Consider the following 22,150-nt stretch of genomic DNA (forward strand, 5'->3'; position numbering starts at 1 on the left):
GCCCGCCTCAAAAACCTCTACAGAAAGCGCGAAAATAAGGACCTGTTGAGGGGGGCATTTAAGAAGCCCGCCTCAACAGCCTCCTCTGTTGAGGCTCACTTCTTAAATGCCCCCCTCAACAGGTCCTTATTTTTGCGCCAAAAGTTCATATGTTGTTGAGGCGTACATTAAAAGCCCCCTTCAACAACATTAATTTTTTTTTTTTCCAAATTCTTTTAAAATATAAAATAGGCGGCAATAACCACAACTAGATATATACTCCATTGAGTATTGAAACCTGTACCCAATCAACACCAAAATAGCAAAGGTATGAATCTGCTTATCTTTGATAAATAAATCATTACATTAACTTCATTTATATTAACCCAACAGAGCAAAGCGTATATATAGTACGTATGTTTACAATTTTTAAACACCTAGCTAGTCTAACAAATTACAACTAATATTAACAACTAAAGACAAAAGGCTAGAGAGCTAATCTAACAAATGTCTCTAATCCAGCCACTTAGGTCCCTTTAGATCATGCATTACAAACCTTAAGTAAGGTCGTGTTGACTTTCTTCCAATCGACTCGATCCCTAGCCTGCAAGTTGCATGGAAGGAAAATATATATGAGTACCAAAGTTTACACTCACGATATTGTCTTTACATTCCATTGAAGCATAAAATTAAAAGATATAGTTGCAGACTATAGAGATAATTAAGTACGTTGTTGACCTATAACGACCCAATGAGCCTTAAATGTGCATACGTAGATTAGAATGAGTTTTAGAAAGTTAAAGCTATGTATATTAGTAATGTAATAAGAATCAAATGAGTCCTTAGGTTCTTTAGTTCAAAGTTGGGAGCGGAAATGTCATTTTAGCTCTAAACATGACCTATAACGACATAATGAGCCTTAAATGTGCATAAATAGATTCGAATGAGTTTTAGAAAGTTAAAACTATGTATATTAGTCATGTAATAAGAATCAAATGAGTCCTTAGGTTTTTTAGTTCAAAGTTGGGAGCGGAAATGTCATTTTAGCTCTAAACATGACCTATAACGACCTAATGAGCCTTAAATGTGCATAAATAGATTCGAATGAGTTTTAGAAAGTTAAAACTATGTATATTAGTCATGTAATAAGAATCAAATGAGTCCTTAGGTTCTTTAGTTCAAAGTTGGGAGCGGAAATGTCATTTTAGCTCTAAACATGACCTATAACGACCTAATGAGCCTTAAATGTGCATAAATAGATTCGAATGAGTTTTAGAAAGTTAAAACTATGTATATTAGTCATGTAATAAGAATCAAATGAGTCCTTAGGTTCTTTAGTTCAAAGTTGGGAGCGGAAATGTCATTTTAGCTCTAAACATGACCTATAACGACCTAATGAGCCTTAAATGTGCATAAATAGATTCGAATGAGTTTTAGAAAGTTTTAACTATGCATATTAGACATGTAATAAGAATCAAATGAGTCCTTAGGTTTTTTAGTTCAAAGTTGGGAGCGGAAATGTCATTTTAGCTCTAAACATGACCTATAACGACCTAATGAGCCTTAAATGTGCATAAATAGATTCGAATGAGTTTTAGAAAGTTTTAACTATGCATATTAGACATGTAATAAGAATCAAATGAGTCCTTAGGTTCTTTAGTTCAGAGTTGGGAGCGGAAATGTCATTTTAGCTCTAAACATGACCTATAACGACCTAATGAGCCTTAAATGTGCATAAATAGATTCGAATGAGTTTTAGAAAGTTAAAACTATGCATATTAGACATGTAATAAGAATCAAATGAGTCCTTAGGTTTTTTAGTTCAAAGTTGGGAGCGAAAATGTCATTTTAGCTCTAAACAGAAGCAAACAGAGGAGAAACACACAGATGGAAGTGAAATTCTAAAGACCACCAGATCAGAATTCACATGCAACAGCAGCAAGACCAGCAGATTAGTATTCAAAGCAATAAATTAGCAAATCCAGCAGACTTGTAATTATGGAAAAATTAAAGAACTTTACCAAATCCATGAAGATATAAACGCTTCCATCTTTGTGTCTAAACAACCTAAGTAAATAAATACTCGGTTGTAAAAAACTTAGCCCATTGCTCACGAACCACATCTATTTCCTCATCGGTATAAGGCGCATTTCTTGGAGTGTAAGCCTGAAATAAGTAACATGATAAGTAATGCTACTTGTAAATTAAGAATTCTACTACGTAAAAGTACTAGTATTAGTAGTTCAACTAACATATGGTAAAAGAACGAACATTGTCTAACCGCTCATCAGTGTTATGGTGTAACGTGACTATTTCATGCATGAACTTCATAACGTAATAGCCACACTCGTGGGCGCCGACTTGTTGAGCACACTGATTTGGAGATAAATCATAAATTATATATCCAAGTAGTTACCCAAAAAAAAAGTAAAGCTAATTAGTAAGCATGATATACCTTTACATGGAAGCCTTTCAACCCCTGCATAGTCGCTCTATTCGGACAAATCCCATCATTAAACTTGTACACTTGGTATGCCCTGGAAGTTGAGTAAAACTTCATGAATCTGATTCGGCACGAAAAGAAATAACTTAAAAAGAATTGAAAGTAACTTACAAACACAAGATTCCCCATGCACTATTTTCTCGGTTGGAACCTATCGCAGAGTCGAAAATATACGCACAACCTCTACGTAGGTCTAACACGTACAAAATCCAATGATTTCTGCATTATATATAAATGTTATTGCAACCTTATGCATGAAAATAACAATAACATAGCTATTTACCAAATATCGATCAATCTCTAACACTTACTCTTGATGGTATGGGATCAAAAACCACTTGGTAATGTTAGGATCACCCTTCTTCTCCTTTTCAATTTCAGCATTGAAAACTACTTTCAAATACATTGATGCAGCCTGAGGGTTGGCCTTGATTCTAGAGCTTGACATTGCCTCGGGACAAACAAACCCAATCTGAGAGTTGTCAAATGCAAAGGTGTGTTCGTGGAATAAACACCTACAAAGTAAATGTATAATGCAAAAATTTCAAAAACTATTATAGTTGACAAAACCAAAAACAAAAATATCGATGGAAAAGTTTACATCATATAGACTTGGATCACTGAAATGTTGAGGCACGCCCCTCTAAGGAACTCTTCAACGTCAACCTCATTTACATAAGTTTGTCGATCTTCGTCATAATGCCAAACCGAAGCGGGCAATGGGATTGAAGTATTTTTATATACATCACCGGGCGCTGTATTGATGATAAACTTCAAATAATTGCATGATGGGCCAAGACCTTGAATTGTGTCGTCTGCCAAATTTTGCTTCTTACTTTTGGCGGCTGATTCTTCAGTTTTACGATCACAACTACCTACCATCTCTTTGGCCGTCTTAGAGTTCTTCGACTTCGATTTCGACTCCAACTTATTTGAGCATGAATTTCCCTGTAACAATAATGTTAAGCTAGCATGAAAAGTTCAGTTTTGATTTCAGTGTTGAAGCACAGGGGAGTGGGAAGCATATGGTTTACCTTGGCCGTTAACTTCAGTGTTGTCTTCTCTTTGGACCCTAAATCAAGTGTTGCCTTCTCTTTGACAATTAATTCTGTTGTCTTATCTTTGACAACTAATTCTGTTGTCTTCTCTTTGACAATTAATTCGTTTTTCTTCCCTTTGGAGCTACCAACCACCTCTTCAAAAATCTGACTCCTGGACTTCTTTGTTGGGCGTGGAGTAGAGTACTCCTAAACAGAGGTAGAAACCAAAGGAGTTCAAGGCTCTGAATCTAATTCTAAACAGATGCATAACGCAATGAATGACAATTAATAATAAAAAAGTTATACCTCGTCTTCTTCGAAAATCACCAAGTGAATTGGCCATTGCACAAAACTAGCAAGAGCCCTGCCTAAGTTATTGAATCCATCTCCAGTAGGTACCGGAAGAGTGTCATCATCATGTCCGTCGTAAATACAATCAACTTGGACCTTATAATGACTAGGCTTCATCGATCTAAAGTGTTGGTGCAACGAACCATCCAATGGGTACGCCATACCATCTGCCACTATCACTTTGTTACCCAAAACTTTATCCTCAAGGGCAAGACGACATGGAGTTATGGCCTTCACAAATAAATTTACAAAATTTCAGAAATCACTACAAAGTACAATATTAAAAACCTAGCTAGGGGTGTTTTGAGTGTATGCACTATAGAGAATATATACCTTCAGCTCGCGTGGTTGCTGCGATGAACTCGGACAACAGGTTACGAGTGCACGGTTAACATCAAACTCATCACTTACAAGAGCAGAATCAAGTGCGGGGGTAGAGAGGGTGTGTAGTTGACCGGTTGCTTTCAATGTGGCTAGTTGGTTTTGGAGGGCCTCCGCCACCTTTCTCTCTAATTGATCTTCAAACTCCCTTCTCACCGAAGCTCTGATTGATTCGATAGCCTCCGGTGATGGTTCAATATGGCCACATCTACTACTTCGGTCTATTGGACCGAAAGCAACTTTGTAACCGACATTAACTCCACCTGTTGCCTTGACACGCCCACGGTGATCCTTTTTTCCCATAGCCTTGGTGAGGGCATCTTCTCCCTGGGTGAATGAAATATTTCCTTTTCCCTCTTCTTCTATGTACTCCAACTATAAGAATTAGGAAAGTAAAAATTAGATGGTATACATGATGGAAAGGAGAAGCAATCTTAGCAATAGAACTAGGAATTAGGAAAGAAAAGGATATAGAACGTAAAATTTCATATGCACTTACAGCCATCTTAGCAATATTTACGGCTTCTTTATCATTCGGGTCAACTTCCCACTTTCCCTCTTTGTTTTTAACTTGATGAGCCAAGATCCACTCTACTGATCTAAACTTCTTAAATCTATCTGGCGCTGTGGTGAGTGATGAGGTCACTGAGGAGGAGCCACTTGAGAGGGTTAAAGCTGCCTCTGGCGGTAGTCGCCCATCATTTATCCACTCTGGTCTCTTTCTAACATAACCCTTTTGGCCTGTGCGATGTGGGTGCTTGTTTTGTAATGCACTTTTACTTGCTTTTTCTCTACGAACCTGTCAAAAAACACATAAAGAACATGTCGAACATTTAAAGATGGCAACAACAAACTAATCATATAATTATATAAAAAAATATCTAGCAAAGTAAATTCATTATTACCAACATCTCCGGCTTGTTTCGTTCTATCACAAATGTTTTCCAATCATCCTCTGTGATTTGATGGTAGATGTCCCAAGGCATGTCATTTGTCTGATGTTTCGGCATTTTTTCTTTCTTAGTTATCCAACGCCGCGTTAACCTGGACTTGAAAGCTCCAAAGCGTTTCGCCACACACATATGAAAATATTTTTCTCTCCTTTTAGCCGGATCATCAATAATGTGGAACAGAAGCTGTTAATTTTATGGATAAGAGATTGTTAGAAACGTATGCTACACAAATAGATAATCTAGGAGAATACAAATCAAGTTTTTATTCAATGTTTACCTTGGTCTCCTCCCAAAACCCCTTCTTTGTGTGTTCATCTAACGTTGAATATTCTTTCACATTAATGTTAATTCTAGCAGCACAAGACCCAACTTGCTTCCCGTATTCTCCTGACCATTCTCCATCGGGGATTCCATATTGATTATACTGAAGATGCATAGGCTTTTTGGCTTGAACTCCTTTTGACGGACCACGGAATTTGGTCTTTTTACTAGTGTTGGTACCTTGTGATTCCCCCGTAGGATGACTAGCTCCATCAATTCCCTGTATTTCATTATCACGATGATCATCCATGGTAGCTACGGTCCTGCAACAAAGAAAAGAGAGCAATACTTAGTAAAGGGAGCAATACTTAGAAAAGAGAGCAAAATGCTACAATTGGCCATTTACAAAGCTATACCTAAAATAATGGCCTTATGGTATTACACCTAACATGCAAAACAATCCCAAATCAAACCTCACCTAAAAAAACAACCCAAAAAAAATCATAACTCACCAGTTCTACGAGATCAATGCACAGAACTGATCAGAACTGACCAGTTCTGTGCACTGATCTGCACAGTTCTGATCTGAGCTGTGCAGATCAGTGCACAGAACTGATCAGAGCCTGACCAGTTTTGTGCACTGATCTGCACAGTTCTGATCTGAGCTGTGCAGATCAATGCACAGAACTGATCAGAACTGACCAGTTCTGTGCACTGATCTGCACAGTTCTGATCTGAGCTGTGCAGATCAGTGCACAGAACTGATCAGAACTGACCAGTTCTGTGCACTGATCTGCACAGTTCTGATCTGAGCTGTGCAGATCAGTGCACATAACTGCACAGTTCTGGGCAAAATGCTACAATTGGCCATTTACAAAGCTATACCTAAAATAATGGCCTTATGGTATTACACCTAACATGCAAAACAATCCCAAATCAAACCTCACCTAAAAAAACAACCCAAAAAAAAAATCATAACTCACCAGTTCTACGCACTGATCTGCACAGCTCAGATCAGAACTGTGCAGATCAATGCATAGAACTGATCAGAACTGACCAGTTCTGTGCACTGATCTGCACAGTTCTGATCTGAACTGTGCAGATCAATGCACAGAACTGAGCAGAACTGACCAGTTCTGTGCACTGATCTGCACAGTTCTGAACTGAGCTGTGCAGATCAGTGCACAGAACTGATCAGAACTGACCAGTTCTGTGCACTGATCTGCACAGTTCTGATCTGAGCTGTGCAGATCAGTGCACAGAACTGATCATAACTGACCAGTTCTGTGCACTGATCTGCACAGTTCTGATCTGAGCTGTGCAGATCAGTGCACATAACTGCACAGTTCTGATCAGTGCATATTCCTTGTGCTACTTGCAGTTCTCGTGGATTGATAAAATGCAATATATGTCAAATTTGATTCCTGGTCTAATTTGATGATTCTGGAGTTCAAATCTTCACCTTCAAACATGTAAATTACACCATACTGTAAGCAAAGTATCAAATTGTAAACAAAGTCATCTTCAAAACGGTTTTTATGTACTTATCCATCATCAACCACCAGAAAGCAAACATCAGAAACTAAGTTACCAATCACAAAGCCATGCAAACAAGAACAGGTAATTGATATTATTAGACAAAATGTACTGAAAACTAACCTAGGAAAATTCAACTGCAATTTCTGCAACCTGTGCTTGGAACCTGGCTCACATAAGAGGATACGACATTCACCAAGTTTACACCTGTGTGAAAAAACCAGATAAAGTTAGTCAAGTTATTAGAAGTATCAGACTCTCAGTAACTTAAATAGGAGGGATAAAGTAGGAGACTATCACTGCAATTCCTCTTCACAATACAAGTGGCAATTGATTGGGGTTGAATTTTTAGAAAAAAAATATGAATTAATATCCACAAGTATCCTTCACTATTCAAATTTAAGTAGTCAAGATAACAAAAATTCCAAGGCGCACAGGCTTTCAGATATGAATAGAAAGAACAAAGTCAAAAACTTCAACAATGCATCAGAAGTGAAGCCCGAACTTACACATGTATGTTTCAATTACGATTCGTAACCCATATTCCTTCCGTATGATCTGTACGCATATGATTAGTATTATTTGCATCCTCCTCTTCTGGCAATGGTTGAACAACCATTGGTAACGGAGGTGTGTCATCATACTCATCATACTCATCTTCATCTACAACATCATCAATACCCAAAATATGTCTTTTTCCTTGGGCAACAACACGCCATCTAGGATCAATATTGTCAACCACATAAAAAACTTGCTTAGCTAGTGATGCTAGAATGAATGGCTCGTCACTGTCACTTAGTCGATCAAAATTCACCAAGGTTAAACCCGGGAAAATTTCATCTCGCTTCACACCATTTTGGTTGTTAGCCCACTGACACCGAAAAACAGGGATCACAAAATAGGTATAATCAAGCTCCCATATTTCTTCGATAACACCATAATATGATTGTGTTGAATCAACCGGCCTTTTATCCTTAGCGCTTGCATAGACCCTAGATGATGCAACAACCTTTACTCCACTATTTTGCACTACACTCTTTTCATCTTGCCTTCTAGTGTAGAATGTGAACCCATTGATATCATATCCTTCAAAAGATCGAACACATAGTCGAGGACCTCGAGATAACCACTTGATCGTATCAGAAACATCATGGTCTTGTTTCTTTCCAACTTCCTTCTTAAACCATTCAATAAATGTGCGATTATGTTCCCGCATCAACGCTCTTTCCTTCAACTTAGGATTACAATGTTGCAATTCAAGCAGATGCTTTTCTAAATAAGGATGAACCTCTGTAAGATGCTGCAACACACAAAGATGTGCCTTCTTCTTCCTCTCCGATGGAGGAGATATCACATTTTTACCAATTACTCCCTCCCCTGCGAGCCTACCAACATGTCGAGATTTTGGAAGTCCTATTGGTTCAAGGCTTGACAAAAACTCAGCTAGATATCCAGAAATCTCTTCTTTAAGGACTCCCCGAATGATACTACCCTCTGGATTAGCCGGATTCCTTGCTTTGTCCTTTAAAGTCTTAAAAAATCTCTCAAAAGGATACATCCATCTTAAGAACACCGGACCACATAACTTGACTTCGCGAACTAAATGGACAATCAAATGCACCATTATATCAAAGAAAGAAGGCGGAAAATACATTTCAAATCGACATAGAGTTTCAACAACATCATTGTGCAAAGCATCCAAAGTCTCCGGATCAATCACCTTAGCACATATGGAATTGAAAAACAAACAAAGTTTTGTTATAACATGTCTCACGTGTTTCGGCAATATCCCACGAAGTGCAATTGGCAAAAATACATTAATCAGTGCATGACAATCATGAGACTTCATACCAATCAACCTAAGGTCCGAGAGAGACACTAGGCGCTTAACATTCGACGAATATCCCGAGGGAACCTTAATGCCATGTAAGCACTCACAAAACTTCTTCTTCTCCTTTCTCGACATTGTGTAACACGCTGGAGGCAGAAAGGTCTTTGTACCATCCTTTTTTTTAACAGGCCACAAATCTGGTCGAATATTCTTCTTTTTCATATCTTTCCGCACATTCTCATTGTCCTTGGTCTTTCCTGGTATGTTTAGCAAAGTCCCGATGATAGCATCGCACACATTTTTCTCAATGTGCATTACATCGAGACAATGCCTAACCGACAAATCTTTCCAGTAGGGAAGATCCCATAATGGAGACACTTTCTTCCATAAAACACCCTTTTTAGACTTGGACTTGAAGCACTTACCGTATTTGGTTTCAACATTTTTGATACGTTCATAAACTTGTGATCCTGTCAAAGGTGTACGAGCTACTCCTTCCTCGGTGAACCCATTGAATTCCTTCTTCTTCTTACGATAAGGATGATATCGACTAAGGTGCTTCCTGAAATCTGGGTAGATATTTTTCTTGAAATGATCCAACCGTGTGGGCTTCATGTCCTCTTCACATATAGGGCATGCTTGTTCTCCTTTGGTTTTGTACCCAGACAAGTTTCCATAGGCCGGAAAATCATTTATGGTACAGAAAACCATTGCCCGCAATGTAAAGTTTGAGTTGGTGTGAGCATCGAACATTGGAACACCTTCATTCCACAACAATTTCAAATCATCTATGAGTGGAGCGAGATACACATCTATATCATGTCCTGGCTGCTTAGGCCCTGAGATGAGGAGTGACAACATGATATACTTGCGTTTCATACACAACCATGGAGGAAGATTGTAAATTGCAAGAAGAACCGGCCAAGTGCTATGCTGACTACTCAGAGAGCCGTATGGATTCATCCCATCTGTACATAGAGCAAGTCTCAGATTTCTAACCTCCTTGCCAAATTCAGGATACTTCTTATCAATAGTTCTCCATTGAGGAGAATCAGCCGGATGTCTAAGGAATTCATCTTTCTTCCTCCCTTCCGCATGCCACCTCAGATACTTAGCATTCTTCTTTACGGAGAACAAGCGCTCAAACCTAGGTATGATCGGAAGATACCACAATACCTTGGCGGGCGGTCCCCTCTTAGCTGAATTGGCCCCTTTACGCTTGTAACGCGACATAGAACACGTTGGACACTTATCCAAATTTTCATACTCTTTTCTGTAAAGAATACAATCATTTGGGCAAGCATCTATCTTGACGGCCTCTAAGCCTAAGGGATTCGTCAATTTGTTGGCATAATAGGCAGAGGTGGGAATGTCATTGCCATCGGGAAACCAAAGACCTAGTCGTTTCAATAATTTCGTGAAACTTTCTTCGGTCCAACCACTCTCCGCTTTCAAGTTGGAAAGTGATGCCACACATTCTAACAATTTGAATTTTGTACACCCAGGGTACAAAGGCGTCTCAGCAGCCTTTAATACCTGCTCGAGTATGTGAGGTCGTTCATTCAAGTGATCTTTCACCGCATCCATCATTTCATTTATTTCATTATCTTCTTGCTCATCATCATCCATCTCATTATTCTCAGAAATATCAGAATCACTCTCATCACTCTCATCACTCTCTGCCAGAACATCAAATTCATTCACACTAGAACTTGGACGATCAAGTATTTTCTCACCATGCCAAAACCAGACATGGTAATCTTGCTTAAACCCACGACGAAATAAATGATCCTCAATTTCATCAATATCAGCTAACCGCCTTACATTGTTACAATCACGGCAAGGACAATAGATCTTTGCGGCTTTCGTATTCCGTTGGTGTGCTAAAGCACATCTAAGGAACTCCTCAACCCCACTCAAGTATTCCACCGTAGTATGGTCACCGGACATCCAACGACGACTCATTTCTAATAACACAAGGTTTTACACAGAATTAGATAAATCAAGCCACAAATTCTTAATTTTGACACAAGAACTATACTAGCTTGGCATAAGATCTTTGTTCTCTAATGATGCAATCTTAATTTTGACACACGAACTATACTAGCTTAGTTTCTGATGTTTGCTTTCTGGTGGTTGATGATGGATAAGTACATAAAAACCGTTTTGAAGATGACTTTGTTTACAATTTGATACTTTGCTTACAGTATGGTGTAATTTACATGTTTGAAGGTGTAATTTACATGCATGAAGTACTGTTTTAGCTTCTCAGTGCACTGATCAGTTCTGTTCTGTGCACTGATCTGCACTGCCCAGATCAGAACTGTGCAGATCAGTGGACAAAACTGATCAGAACTGTGCAGTTATGTGCACTGATCTGCACAGCTCAGATCAGAACTGTGCAGATCAGTGCACAGAACTGGTCAGTTCTGATCAGTTCTGTGCACTGATCTGCACAGCTCAGATCAGAACTGTGCAGATCAGTGCACAGAACTGGTCAGTTCTGATCAGTTCTGTGCACTGATCTGCACAGCTCAGATCAGAACTGTGCAGATCAGTGCACAAAACTGGTCAGTTCTGATCAGTTCTGTGCATTGATCTGCACAGCTCAGATCAGAACTGTGCAGATCAGTGCACAGAACTGGTCAGTTCTGATCAGTTCTGTGCATTGATCTGCACAGTTCTGATCTGAGCTGTGCAGATCAGTGCGTAGAACTGGTGAGTTAAAAAAAACTAAGATTTGGTTTTAAGTCCAAACCTTGGTCTGATGGCTGATTCTTCTATTGCAAAATGAGGAATAGATGGATATAAGGAAGACAGGGTTGAATAGCTTGGTCTGAAGTTCCTCGAGAACTGGCACCAAGAAGCATAAAACAGAACATCTACACAGTCCTGATTGAGGTTGTACACCAAATGCAGCGCTTTTTGCAATGATGCTTCATCTCCCTTGAAAATTAGAAGTAAGCAAATGCTATTAGATTTAGTTGAAAAGTAACAGAAAGGAAAAAGCTCCACATAAAATAACATAGCTATAGAATCTCCTAATTTGGTTATTAAAGTCCTTTCTTAAGTTAAATATCAAACCACAGTTTGTTTCCATGCAACAGGATGGATAACTGAATGAGCCCCTATGCATGCAACTATGCAAGAGTTAAGCTACAAGCACCTGGCACTACTCATACTCAGCCATAGTCAAAAGCCTTGTAAGTAGAACTAGTTAATATGAGACTGGTCCTCGGCAAAGGAAGAGGCACGGAGGTTTGCTGCGGACTGTGCATACATTTTCAAATTTTGACAGGTGCTCGACGACCTGGCTTGATTAAATTTTTAACCAAGAAACAAAAAAAGACTAAAAAAATCTCTAGGGGGGCAGACTAGTTTTTTTCACACCGTTAACATAATACTTGCAATAAAGAAGTGTTTACAATCTGCGTTATTATCAGATACTGTAGCAGGCTATATCAGGTACACCAGCTGGTTGCATCAGGTACACCAGCTGGTTGAGCTGCTGCGAGCCCAAACCACAGACCGATAAATCCAACCTTGACCGAAAATGCCATAACAACTAGTACAGGCAATGCAACCAAGTAGAAGGTGACAAAGTTTATTGTTGCACCTATTTTAGTCCTTGTTGAACCTGTCAAAGCCCCACAGGCAGTTGTCTATGGACAGTTTCCGATCTCACAAAACCCCAGAATAGGAACTCAACAATAGCAAGAGCAATATTGTAGCATAATAAAAATGGAACTAAAAGAACTTGAAAATCAAAGCAGCAGCAACAACAGTCTCCACTGTCATACATCAGAATATTGTAGATAAGCGTGTACAAAAAACATCACAATATACTATAGTGAATACATCAAGCTATGGTAATTTTAGAGCCTATAAAGCTACAATCCAATATCAACGATTAGTTTACATCATTAATAAACTATCAATATTACAATGAACACATGAGTATATTTTATGCAGACATATTTTCAACAGATTCATATCGATTCGCTCCACTTAAAAGTTCAAACACTTCATTTCATCTGCATACTTTGGATCGAGCTACTCACATAGCTTACATAAACCATCACCATAAAAGAGACCTTCATCATTTAGACACAAAACCCATATCACTAACTTCTATTTTGTAACTGAACTAGAAAAATTTAACCTAACATCTATTTTGTAACTGAACTAGAAAAACCACAAATATCAAACCCTAATTTGTAAATTCATCCAATATTGAAACATTAGCCTAAATTCTCTGCATAATCAACTCATTATGCTCAACTAATTGAAGAGAAACTGAATTTTAAGACCAAGCAAAACAAGAATCAATTATAACCTAACCTTGATATATTGCGGCACTGTGTGAAACAGAGTCAACCGAGATAGGGAAGACGACGGTGGGGAAACTCTCCTTCAGATGGTGGTGGTGGAGCCGCGCGGTGAGGAAGGTGGTGGTGGTGGTTATGGTGGTGGTGGAGTCGCGCGGTGAAGAGAAGAGATGTGAAGAGAAGAGAAGTGAAGAGAAGAGAAGCTTATCGATCTGTACGTTTGGCGGTGGTTTTATTTTTTTAAAATTTAATGTAGCCTATTGAGGCGGGCAATTAAAAGCCCCCTTCAACAGATAGACCCTATTGAGGCGGGCAATTAAAAGCCCCCTTCAACAGCTTCTATCTATTGAGGCGGGCAAGTAAAGCCCCCTTCAACAGCTTCTGTAGAAGCGAACACTAAAAAAGCCCGCCTCAACAGAATAGTAAAATATTTGACCCGCGTTGACTAAGTAGCTATTGAGGCGCGCTTATGTATGCCCCCCTCAACAAGGGGGCTACAACAGGGGTTTTTTCCACTAGTGCCATTAATATACTTCAAAGATTCATGATCAGAATGCAAAACAAAGTGGCTAGAACGCAAATAATGACTCCAATGATCCAAAGCTCTGACAATGGCATAGAACTCTTTATTATAAGTGCAATAATTCAAACGAGCACCCCCTAACTTTTCCGAAAAATAAGCTATGGGACGCTTACCTTGGATCAAAACAACACCAATCCCCACTCCACTAGCATCACACTCGACCTCAAAAGGTTGAGAGAAATCTGGCAGCGCCAAAATAGGAGCAGCACACAAACGCTCTTTAATCACATCAAATGCCTTTTGAGCGTCCTCTCCCCATACAAAAGCACATTTCTTCAAGCAACTAGTGATAGGACTAGTAATAGTACTGAAATCACGAATGAAACGTCTATAAAATGAAGCAAGACCATGAAATGAACGCACCTCACTTATAGTTTTAGGATTAGGCCACGATTTGATAGCCTCGATCTTGGACTGATCCACGGACACTCCATCTTTCGAAACCACATAGCCCAAGAATACAACATTGTCAACAAGGAATGAACACTTCTCTAGCTTCCCATAGAGTCTTTGAGCTCTAAGTGTTTCAAAAACATCCCTCAAATGAATCAGATGCTCCTCTTCGTTCCTACTATACACCAAGATGTCATCAAGATATACCACAACGAATCTGCCCAAAAATGATTTAAGCACCTCGTTCATTAGCCTCATAAACGTACTAGGAGCATTAGTGAGACCAAATGGCATGACGGTCCACTCATACAAACCATGTTTTGTCTTGAAAGAAGTTTTCAACTCATCTCCTTCACGCATCCGAATCTGATGATAACCACTTCGCAAATCAATTTTTGAGAACAACTTCGAACCATGGAGCTCATCTAACATATCACCAAGTCTCGGAATTGGAAAATGATACTTGATGGTAATGTTATTCACAGCCCTACTATCAACACACATTCGCCATGTTCCATCTTTCTTAGGTACAAGCAACACCAGAACATCACATGGACTCAAGCTTTCTCTAACATAGCCTCGATTCACAAGTTCATCAATTTGCTTTTGTAATTCCTTTGTTTCCTCCGGATTGCAACGATAGGCAGCCTTATTAGGCAAAGAAGTTCCTGGAATAAGATCAATTTGATGTTCAATACCACGAATAGGGGGCAAACCTGGTGGTAATTCATCCGGAAATACATCCTTGAACTCAAACAGTAATTCGGCAATGGGACTGCCTTTTTTCCAATTTTGGCCTTCAATTGGACTCTCCTTAGCCACGAGCAAATACACCAACTCTCCATGATCAAGAGCTTTCTCAATTTCTCGTTCACTAGCCAACATGGTGAGATTCGGCTTTTTCTTTTGTTTCACACTCATCGATCGAACCGCTTGAGATGACATAGGCTTTAGCACAATTTTCTTGCCTTTGTCTCTCAATTCATACTCATTGCTTCTCCCTTTATGAATCACGTCCCTATCAAACTGCCAAGGACGACCCAACAAAATATGACAAGCATCCATAGGAATAACATCACAAAGAACTTCATCCACATACGAACCCATAGTCAAACCAACCCTTACTTGCTTCGACACTTTTACACTATTACCATCATCAAGCCAATGGAGTGCGTATGGCCTTGGATGGGCAGTAGTGATTAAGCCTAATTTTGACACCATTTCACTAGAAGCAGCATTGGTACAACTCCCCCCATCAACAATTACACTACACCACTTATCTTTCACTAGACATTTAGTATGAAACAACTGATCTCGTTGGTCTAGATCAGTAGGTGAAATTTGAGTTTGTAGCGCTCTAAGAACCAGATTTGTGTCATAAATTGGAGCCTCATACCCTTCCTCTTCCTCCTCATCACCAATCTCATCAAACACAAATACGTCCCCCAACCTCTTTTCCTCTTCAAACAACTCCTCACGACATTCAACAGATTCTCTCAAGGTCACTACTCGTTTATTTGGACACGCATTTTGATAATGCCCAAACCCTTGACACTTAAAACAACGCACCTTGGACAGACTTGTTTCTTTGGTTGGGTTAGATAGTTTAGGGGCAGCCGTAGAATTACTTGAACCTACGGTACTAGGTGATGTGTTTGGTTTCAAGCTAGGTTCGGATTTAGCCCAAGACTTGGCTTTCCCATCCATACTAGACCCTCCCCCATATTTTTCCTTCCCTTGATTTTCCAATTTTAAACAAAGTCCACAAAGAGTGTCAAAATCAGAATATGGATAAAGGTCTACGGTATTGGCAATATTATAATTTAGACCCCTTAAAAATCTGGACAGTTTTTGTTCCTCAATTTCCTCAATTTCTCCCATTAAGGACAACTTTTCAAACTCATCAATATATTCAGCCACACTCATTTTTCCTTGCCTCAATTCGGCAATTTTACGATAAGTTGTTATTCTATGAGTTGTTGGCACATACCTTTTACGTAGCTTACGTTTGAAAGACTCCCAAGAGGTAATTTTTTCCTTCCCTTCACGTATTCTCTTCGATTTCAGTCCCTCGAACCACAATGAAGCCCCTCGTCTTAGCTTCAATATGGCATATTTGCAACGCTTCTCATCATCAATGTCCTTGAAATCGAACATTCTCTCTATTTTGCGCTCCCACTCCAAATAGGCTTCCGGATCTGTTCCACCAACAAATTCAGGAAGTTCGGTGACTTTGAATTCATCCATAGCCCGTAGATCACGCCTAGGAGGCCTACGATACCCCCCATCTCTAACGTTCTTCAAGGCTTCTTGGAGATGTTGTAGAAAGTCAGGATCATCAAAATCCATATTTCAGTTTGTAAGAAATACGAACAACAACTCTTTTTTTTTTTTCTTTTTTTTTTTTTGGGCGGATCACACGAACAGCAGCTCTGATACCACTAATGATACGAGTTTAAAAACTCGTTGTATAAACAAGGATAGTTGATTAACAAGCTAGACCTTTTACTCGTTGATCGTGAATGCAAGACAAGACCTATTGACTCACAATTAGTTCTTTGAATAGGAAACGCGTCCAAAACAAAGAAAAAGGCTGAATTATAAACTATAATTCGAAATGTAACAAACAAGTGTTTTAATCATCCAGTTGGTTGTTTATTCCAATCAAGAAGCTGACTATAAATAGCCAAAAACCAACAGCTACAAGAGCTTTAAACGGCTAATTAAGAGCCATTTAAGAGCCTTTAAAACTGGCAGTTACAAGCTCTAAAGCCTCCTAATTCAGTCACTAAATTGGAGGTTACAAAGGCTTAAAACTCTCCTTACACACAACAATAATCAAAGCTAAGTAATGACTGAATTTAAATTGGGGATTTAAACAAATATCCCTTTATTAAACCGACTTTAACCAAAGCAATTAAAAATAATAAGTGCGTACAATCTGTTTAAACAAGCGGACCAATGTGATTAAACGGACCAGTTTGATTAACATACCACCTTGATAATAAGGACCATATAACGAGCTCACTCAATCCAAGTCACCATGCACACAAAATGAGCCATTGAACCCAAATCAGTTTTGGTTCCAATTGCTAGCATAAGACTATCACTTTCATCCATAACCGTATCAACCCCGAATCTTACTTAAGCATCGGCGGGAATATTCTACGGGAATATTCTTGTTTTGCATGACGTAACCGGACGTGACTTGGGCCGAGCTCCATCTAGGACCGCATACCTCCTCGTCAACAACTTACGGAAAAACTCCCACAATATTTGGCGCCGTCTGTGGGGAGGTAAGGTATCATGGTAGACGCCCAACACTTTGGTGACTCACAAAGCACTCAGCATGACAGGCCAGATAGAGCCACCACGGCAGACGACCATCCTCCTCGAGGGAGGGATGACAGGAATTCACCTTCTGCGAGACAAGGCTCCCTCCCTAGTCCACCACCTGATCAGCCGCGGCCAAAACAAGTGATAATTGAGGATGAAGACGCTGGCCAAAACTCAACCCCGCCGGGTGGACACCTAAGGGAAGATGCCGACACCATCATGGAAGAAAACCCAGATCTGCCAGTATCAGCTGGCCAGCTAAAGGACATCTTGGTCGGATTTAAGGTGCAGATGGACACTCTTAAAGATGAAATCAGAACCATCCGCTCCCACTCTCACAGGACGGGGATACCATTCTTCAATGGAGCCACCAGGACAAATGTCTGCCGGCAGTATCAACCTCGGAATGACGAGCGAGATAGACGTTTTGAGTGAACAAGGACTTTGCATCGACCAATGGCCCCGCGTCGTATTTTGGTACCTACTCGTCCTGATCCTGGAACGTCCAGAAGGACACCGACATCTCAGCCTAAACGCCCCCGTGAAACAGAACTTTCAGACAGGTTCAACCCCCGTCATGGACGATGCTCCTTTGGCTTCGCTCTCTCGACGTCCAGCAAGAACCACCATGAGCCATGTAGATAGTGGACGGCGTAGGCCATCTCAAGCAAGAAGATAAGATCCCATCTGTCACATTCAGCAAGGGGTAGCTGGGCTGATACTAAATTATACTACTCCCTTTTGTGTTGTTATTATGGATGCTCCGAAAGAACCCAAGGTCAAGCCACCGGCTATTGATGCTTATGATGGCACCTCAGACCCTGATGTGTATCTTCTGGCATACCGTCATCACATGTATGTTCAAGGAACCACTAAAGCAACCTGGTGTAAGTACTTCCCTGCTACTCTGAAAGGTGTCGCCTCAAAGTGGTTTGAAAAATTGGCGGCCAGTACGATTAATACTTTTACTGAATTGGAAATGTTGTTTTCGGCAAGATTTATGGCCTACAAAGCGGAAAAGAAGACGAGTATGCATTTAGGACGTATATCAGCAGGGTAAAGATGAGTCCCTTTGTAGCTATGTGCGGTGATTAAACCTGGAATCAGGACAAATACCAGATTTTCCGGATGGAGTAGCTTTTGATAATTTCTTTTGAGGGCTCAAGAAAGGATCCTTCAAGTTTAACTTGGTCAAAAAGTGTAAAAGAACCATGGCTGATGCGTTGGACGAGGCTGAGTCCTTCATCCATGCCACTGAAATCAGTTCCGTCCCAAAAGAATCCAAGGGAACAGAGGCGTCTGATAACACCCAACATAAAGAAAAATCTGACAAAAAGAGCAACCGTCCGAATGGAACTTAAGCTATCGAAGGGAAGGGTTATCGATCCAACTTGTCACCGGGACAGAAGAGGGGACGACCCTATGATAAGGAGAAAGTTGAATACAATACTGATCTCTACACAATACTGTTAGATATCAGTACCAAGTATGAGATCGAGCGTCAATTTCATATGAAGTCGCCAGTTGAGACTAGTGAAATACCCTCTACTTCAAGTTCCATTGTGATGTGGGTCATGACACAAAGGATTGCAACAGCTTGCGTAGGGCCCTTGATGGGCTAGCAGCCAAAGGCTTCCTGAAAACTTACATCAGTACAAATGACAGCAGGTCTGGAAAGAAATTCTACAAGAAAAGAAAATCACCCCCATACCGTCATATCCAGAGTGTGTGGCAGTCATCTCTGGAGGCCTAGCCGCTGGAGGCCCAAACATAAGAGGACAGAAGGATTATGCGAGTCGGCTGGGACAGCTCATGTTATCTGGAAAAGCGCCCATGGATCACTTCCCAAAGGTAGAAATTTGTGAGACTGACAGGGGAAAGATAGCAGCCCCACATGACGATCCCTTGATAATAAAGCTGAAGGTAGCCAACATCCTGGTAGACACTGGAAGTTCATCAGAAATTATTAGTCTGGCATGTCTCAACCGTCTTGAACATGACCCTAAAACAATTGAAAAGATTCATTACCCCATCATCGGGTTTGGAGGAACCATAATTCATCCTCAGGGCATTATTTCTTTGCCACTACGAGTAGGGGGACGACATCAAAGCAGGAACCTAAATGTTCGATTTTTTATTGTGAAAGACTTAACAGCATACAACATCATCCTGGGACGACCCACATTGAATCAGACGAAGGCAGTAGCCGTTACTCACACTCATGTTGATGAAATATGTTTGTGATAAAGGGGTGGTTGGTACTATCCATGGTGATCAGCAGCAGGCTCGAGATTGTTACCTGATGTTATGTTATGACAAATATAAAACATATATTTCATGTGGAAAAACAATAAAGCCAGGAATCCAAATTATTTGCCACATAGTCAATTAGCATAATCTAGGATACATACATGTGACGCGTGCCTTCCCTAGCTGCTCCCGAACCGAACAAGAACAAGTTTAGGACTCCAAGTGTCGTCCCTTCGTAGATAGTACACAGCACGTTCGGATCCGCCTTAGATTCAATTAACTAGAATTTAGCCTAAGGTTTTATGTTATTCGTACTTAATTATTTGGCAAATTATTAAGCTTAGTATCTTAAAACTATATGAATACTTGAGAATATGATATATAAATTGTGATTATTCATACCTATTTATAGGGTGGGATTATCGGAACTAGAAACCTACTAGGATTCAATTTATCTAATTCAATTAGAATTAGACTTAAATTAAACCTTTGTTTTTAGTGTTTAGTTAAACAACTAACTCTAGTAGTTTTAGGAAAATCATCTAACCGGACAAATCCTAAGCAACTAAGGATTCAAAGCTTGCACGAACATCGACCACACACACGAACAGCCCACGAGGGCATTGTCCGCGCGCACGGCCCAATAGCTTTAGCGCGGCCCATGCGTGGGCGCGGCCAGCCTGCTGCCTCACCAGTGGCTGGGCCTGGCCTTGCCTTGCGCTTGGCTGGGCCTGCCTTGGTGGGGCGGGCTGCTGCTGTGCTTGCTTGCCTTACGCAGGCTTCGCTAGGTGCGGGCCTAGCTTCATGTTGGGCATTGCGTCTAGCAAGCTCGTCCGATGTTTATTTCGCGCTTCCGATTTATTTTCCGACTCCGGAATTCATTTCCTATTCGAACAATATTAAATATTTCCGATTCCGGAATAATTTTCCTTTTCGAACAAATATTTAATAGTTCCAATTCCGAAATTTTTTTCCGATTCCGATAATATTTCCGATTCCGGCAATATTCCCGTTTCCGGCAATATTTCCGATTCCGGCCATATTTCCATTTCGGATAATATTTTCCGATACGTACCATGTTTCCGTTTCCGGCAACATCTACGACTTGGATACTATTTATATTTCCGATACGATCCATATTTCCGTTTCCGGCAATATCATCGTTTCCGGAGTATTCATAATTTTCCTTTTGACGATTTCAGCTCGCACTGGAACCGAGATCCATTTATTCCGAATATCCATAAATGGAGTATTTAATTCACTTAAATACTTGATCCGTTCACGTACTATTTGTGTGACCCTACGGTTTCAGTCAAGAGTAAGCTGTGGATTAATATTATTAATTCCACTTGAACTGAAGGGCCTCTAGCTAGGCATACAGTTCACTTGATCTCACTGAATTATTAACTTGTATAATTAATTAATACTAAACCGCATTTATTAGACTTAGCATTTAATGCATACTTGGACCAAGGGCATTATTTCCTTCACCTGACTACCTTAAATCCTGAAGCTTGGGGATTAAGTAATGTTCATGAAGGAAAAGCCGGTTCTAAAAGGAAGCTAGATGATACAGAGGTCAAAGTCAAAAAGGAAACTTTTACTACTGGTACGGCTCATATGGAAGCTAGGCGGCCTGAACCCGTCGGAGGACATTATGAGATTGTTTTCGATGAAACACGTCCAGATAGGACAGTGCTAGGAGTTTCTCCTAACGATCATCTTGGGGCAGAACTGGTCCTTCTCCTAAGAGAATTCCATGACATCTTTTCTTTCACTGTAGAAGAAATTCCAGGCATTGATCCAAATGTGGTCGTGCATAAACTCAATGTAGATGACACTCTAAAACCTATTTGTCAGAAGAAACAAAATCATGGAGAAGCAAGAAATAAGGCTGCGGCCGAAGAAGTCAAGAAGCTGTTGGATGCTGATTTTATTCGTCCAAGTCAATACCCAGACTTGGTAGAAAATGTGGTGTTAGTACTAAAGCCAAATGGTTCCTGGAGAATGTGTGTAGACTACACAGATTTGAATAAGGTGTGCCCGAAGGATAGCTTTCCGTTGCCAAAAATAGACCGGCTGGTAGACTCAACTGTTGGTCTTGCCATGATGTCATTCATGGACGCTTATTCAGGCTTCCATCAAATCCCTGAGCAAGGATTATATTGCTACAAGGTAATGCCATTTGGTCTCAAAAATGCACCGGTAACTTTCCAACAATTAGTGAACACAGTTTTCATCAATCAGTTAGGTCGCAACAATGAAGCATATATTGATGACATGATTGTGAAAAGCAAGCAGCGTGAGAATCACTTTACATACCTCATGGAAACTTTTGAGACGCTCCGGAAGTACAGAATGAGGCTGAATCCGAAAAAGTGTGTCTTTGGGGTAATGGTCGGTAAGTTCCTAGGATTTCTTATTG

At 40.1% G+C, this 22,150-nt stretch overlaps 1 protein-coding gene across 3 annotated transcripts; it reads right to left on the reverse strand.

The window, feature by feature from the left end:
* Positions 1-314: 314 nt before the first annotated feature.
* LOC130470477 (uncharacterized) lies at positions 315-13,669 on the reverse strand. 3 transcript variants are annotated; one of them, XM_056840685.1, is made up of 15 exons: positions 11,594-13,669; positions 7,128-7,211; positions 5,485-5,791; positions 5,160-5,390; positions 4,754-5,053; positions 4,207-4,629; positions 3,829-4,104; positions 3,517-3,729; positions 3,084-3,430; positions 2,794-2,997; positions 2,594-2,701; positions 2,435-2,516; positions 2,251-2,352; positions 2,001-2,145; positions 315-583 (listed from the first exon to the last, which is right to left on the reverse strand). In XM_056840685.1, exons 1-14 carry the CDS (start codon positions 11,860-11,862, stop codon positions 2,047-2,049), a joined length of 3,045 nt encoding a protein of 1,014 aa, XP_056696663.1. In that variant the 5' UTR covers positions 11,863-13,669; the 3' UTR covers positions 315-583; positions 2,001-2,046. The 3 variants fall into 3 exon arrangements, with proteins under 3 accessions (XP_056696663.1, XP_056696665.1, XP_056696664.1); XM_056840687.1 differs by lacking the exon at positions 7,128-7,211 and having other exon boundaries at positions 11,594-11,781; positions 13,177-13,666; XM_056840686.1 differs by lacking the exon at positions 7,128-7,211 and having other exon boundaries at positions 11,594-13,668.
* Positions 13,670-22,150: the final 8,481 nt, after the last annotated feature.

This window comes from Spinacia oleracea, chromosome 3 (assembly GCF_020520425.1).
Source record: "Spinacia oleracea cultivar Varoflay chromosome 3, BTI_SOV_V1, whole genome shotgun sequence".
Classification (NCBI taxonomy): Eukaryota; Viridiplantae; Streptophyta; class Magnoliopsida; order Caryophyllales; family Amaranthaceae; genus Spinacia; species Spinacia oleracea.

Bases quoted from the DNA above. Each gene is read 5' to 3' on its own strand.
- LOC130470477 (XM_056840685.1), bottom strand. From the start codon at position 11,862: ATGTTATTTTATGTGGAGCTTTTTCCTTTCTGTTACTTTTCAACTAAA. The intron at 2,702-2,793 runs GTAAGTGTTAGA...TATATAATGCAG, and splicing joins TTGATCCCATACCATCAAGA to AAATCATTGGATTTTGTACG. The intron at 2,146-2,250 runs GTTCGTTCTTTT...TACTTATTTCAG, and splicing joins CTGATGAGCGGTTAGACAAT to GCTTACACTCCAAGAAATGC.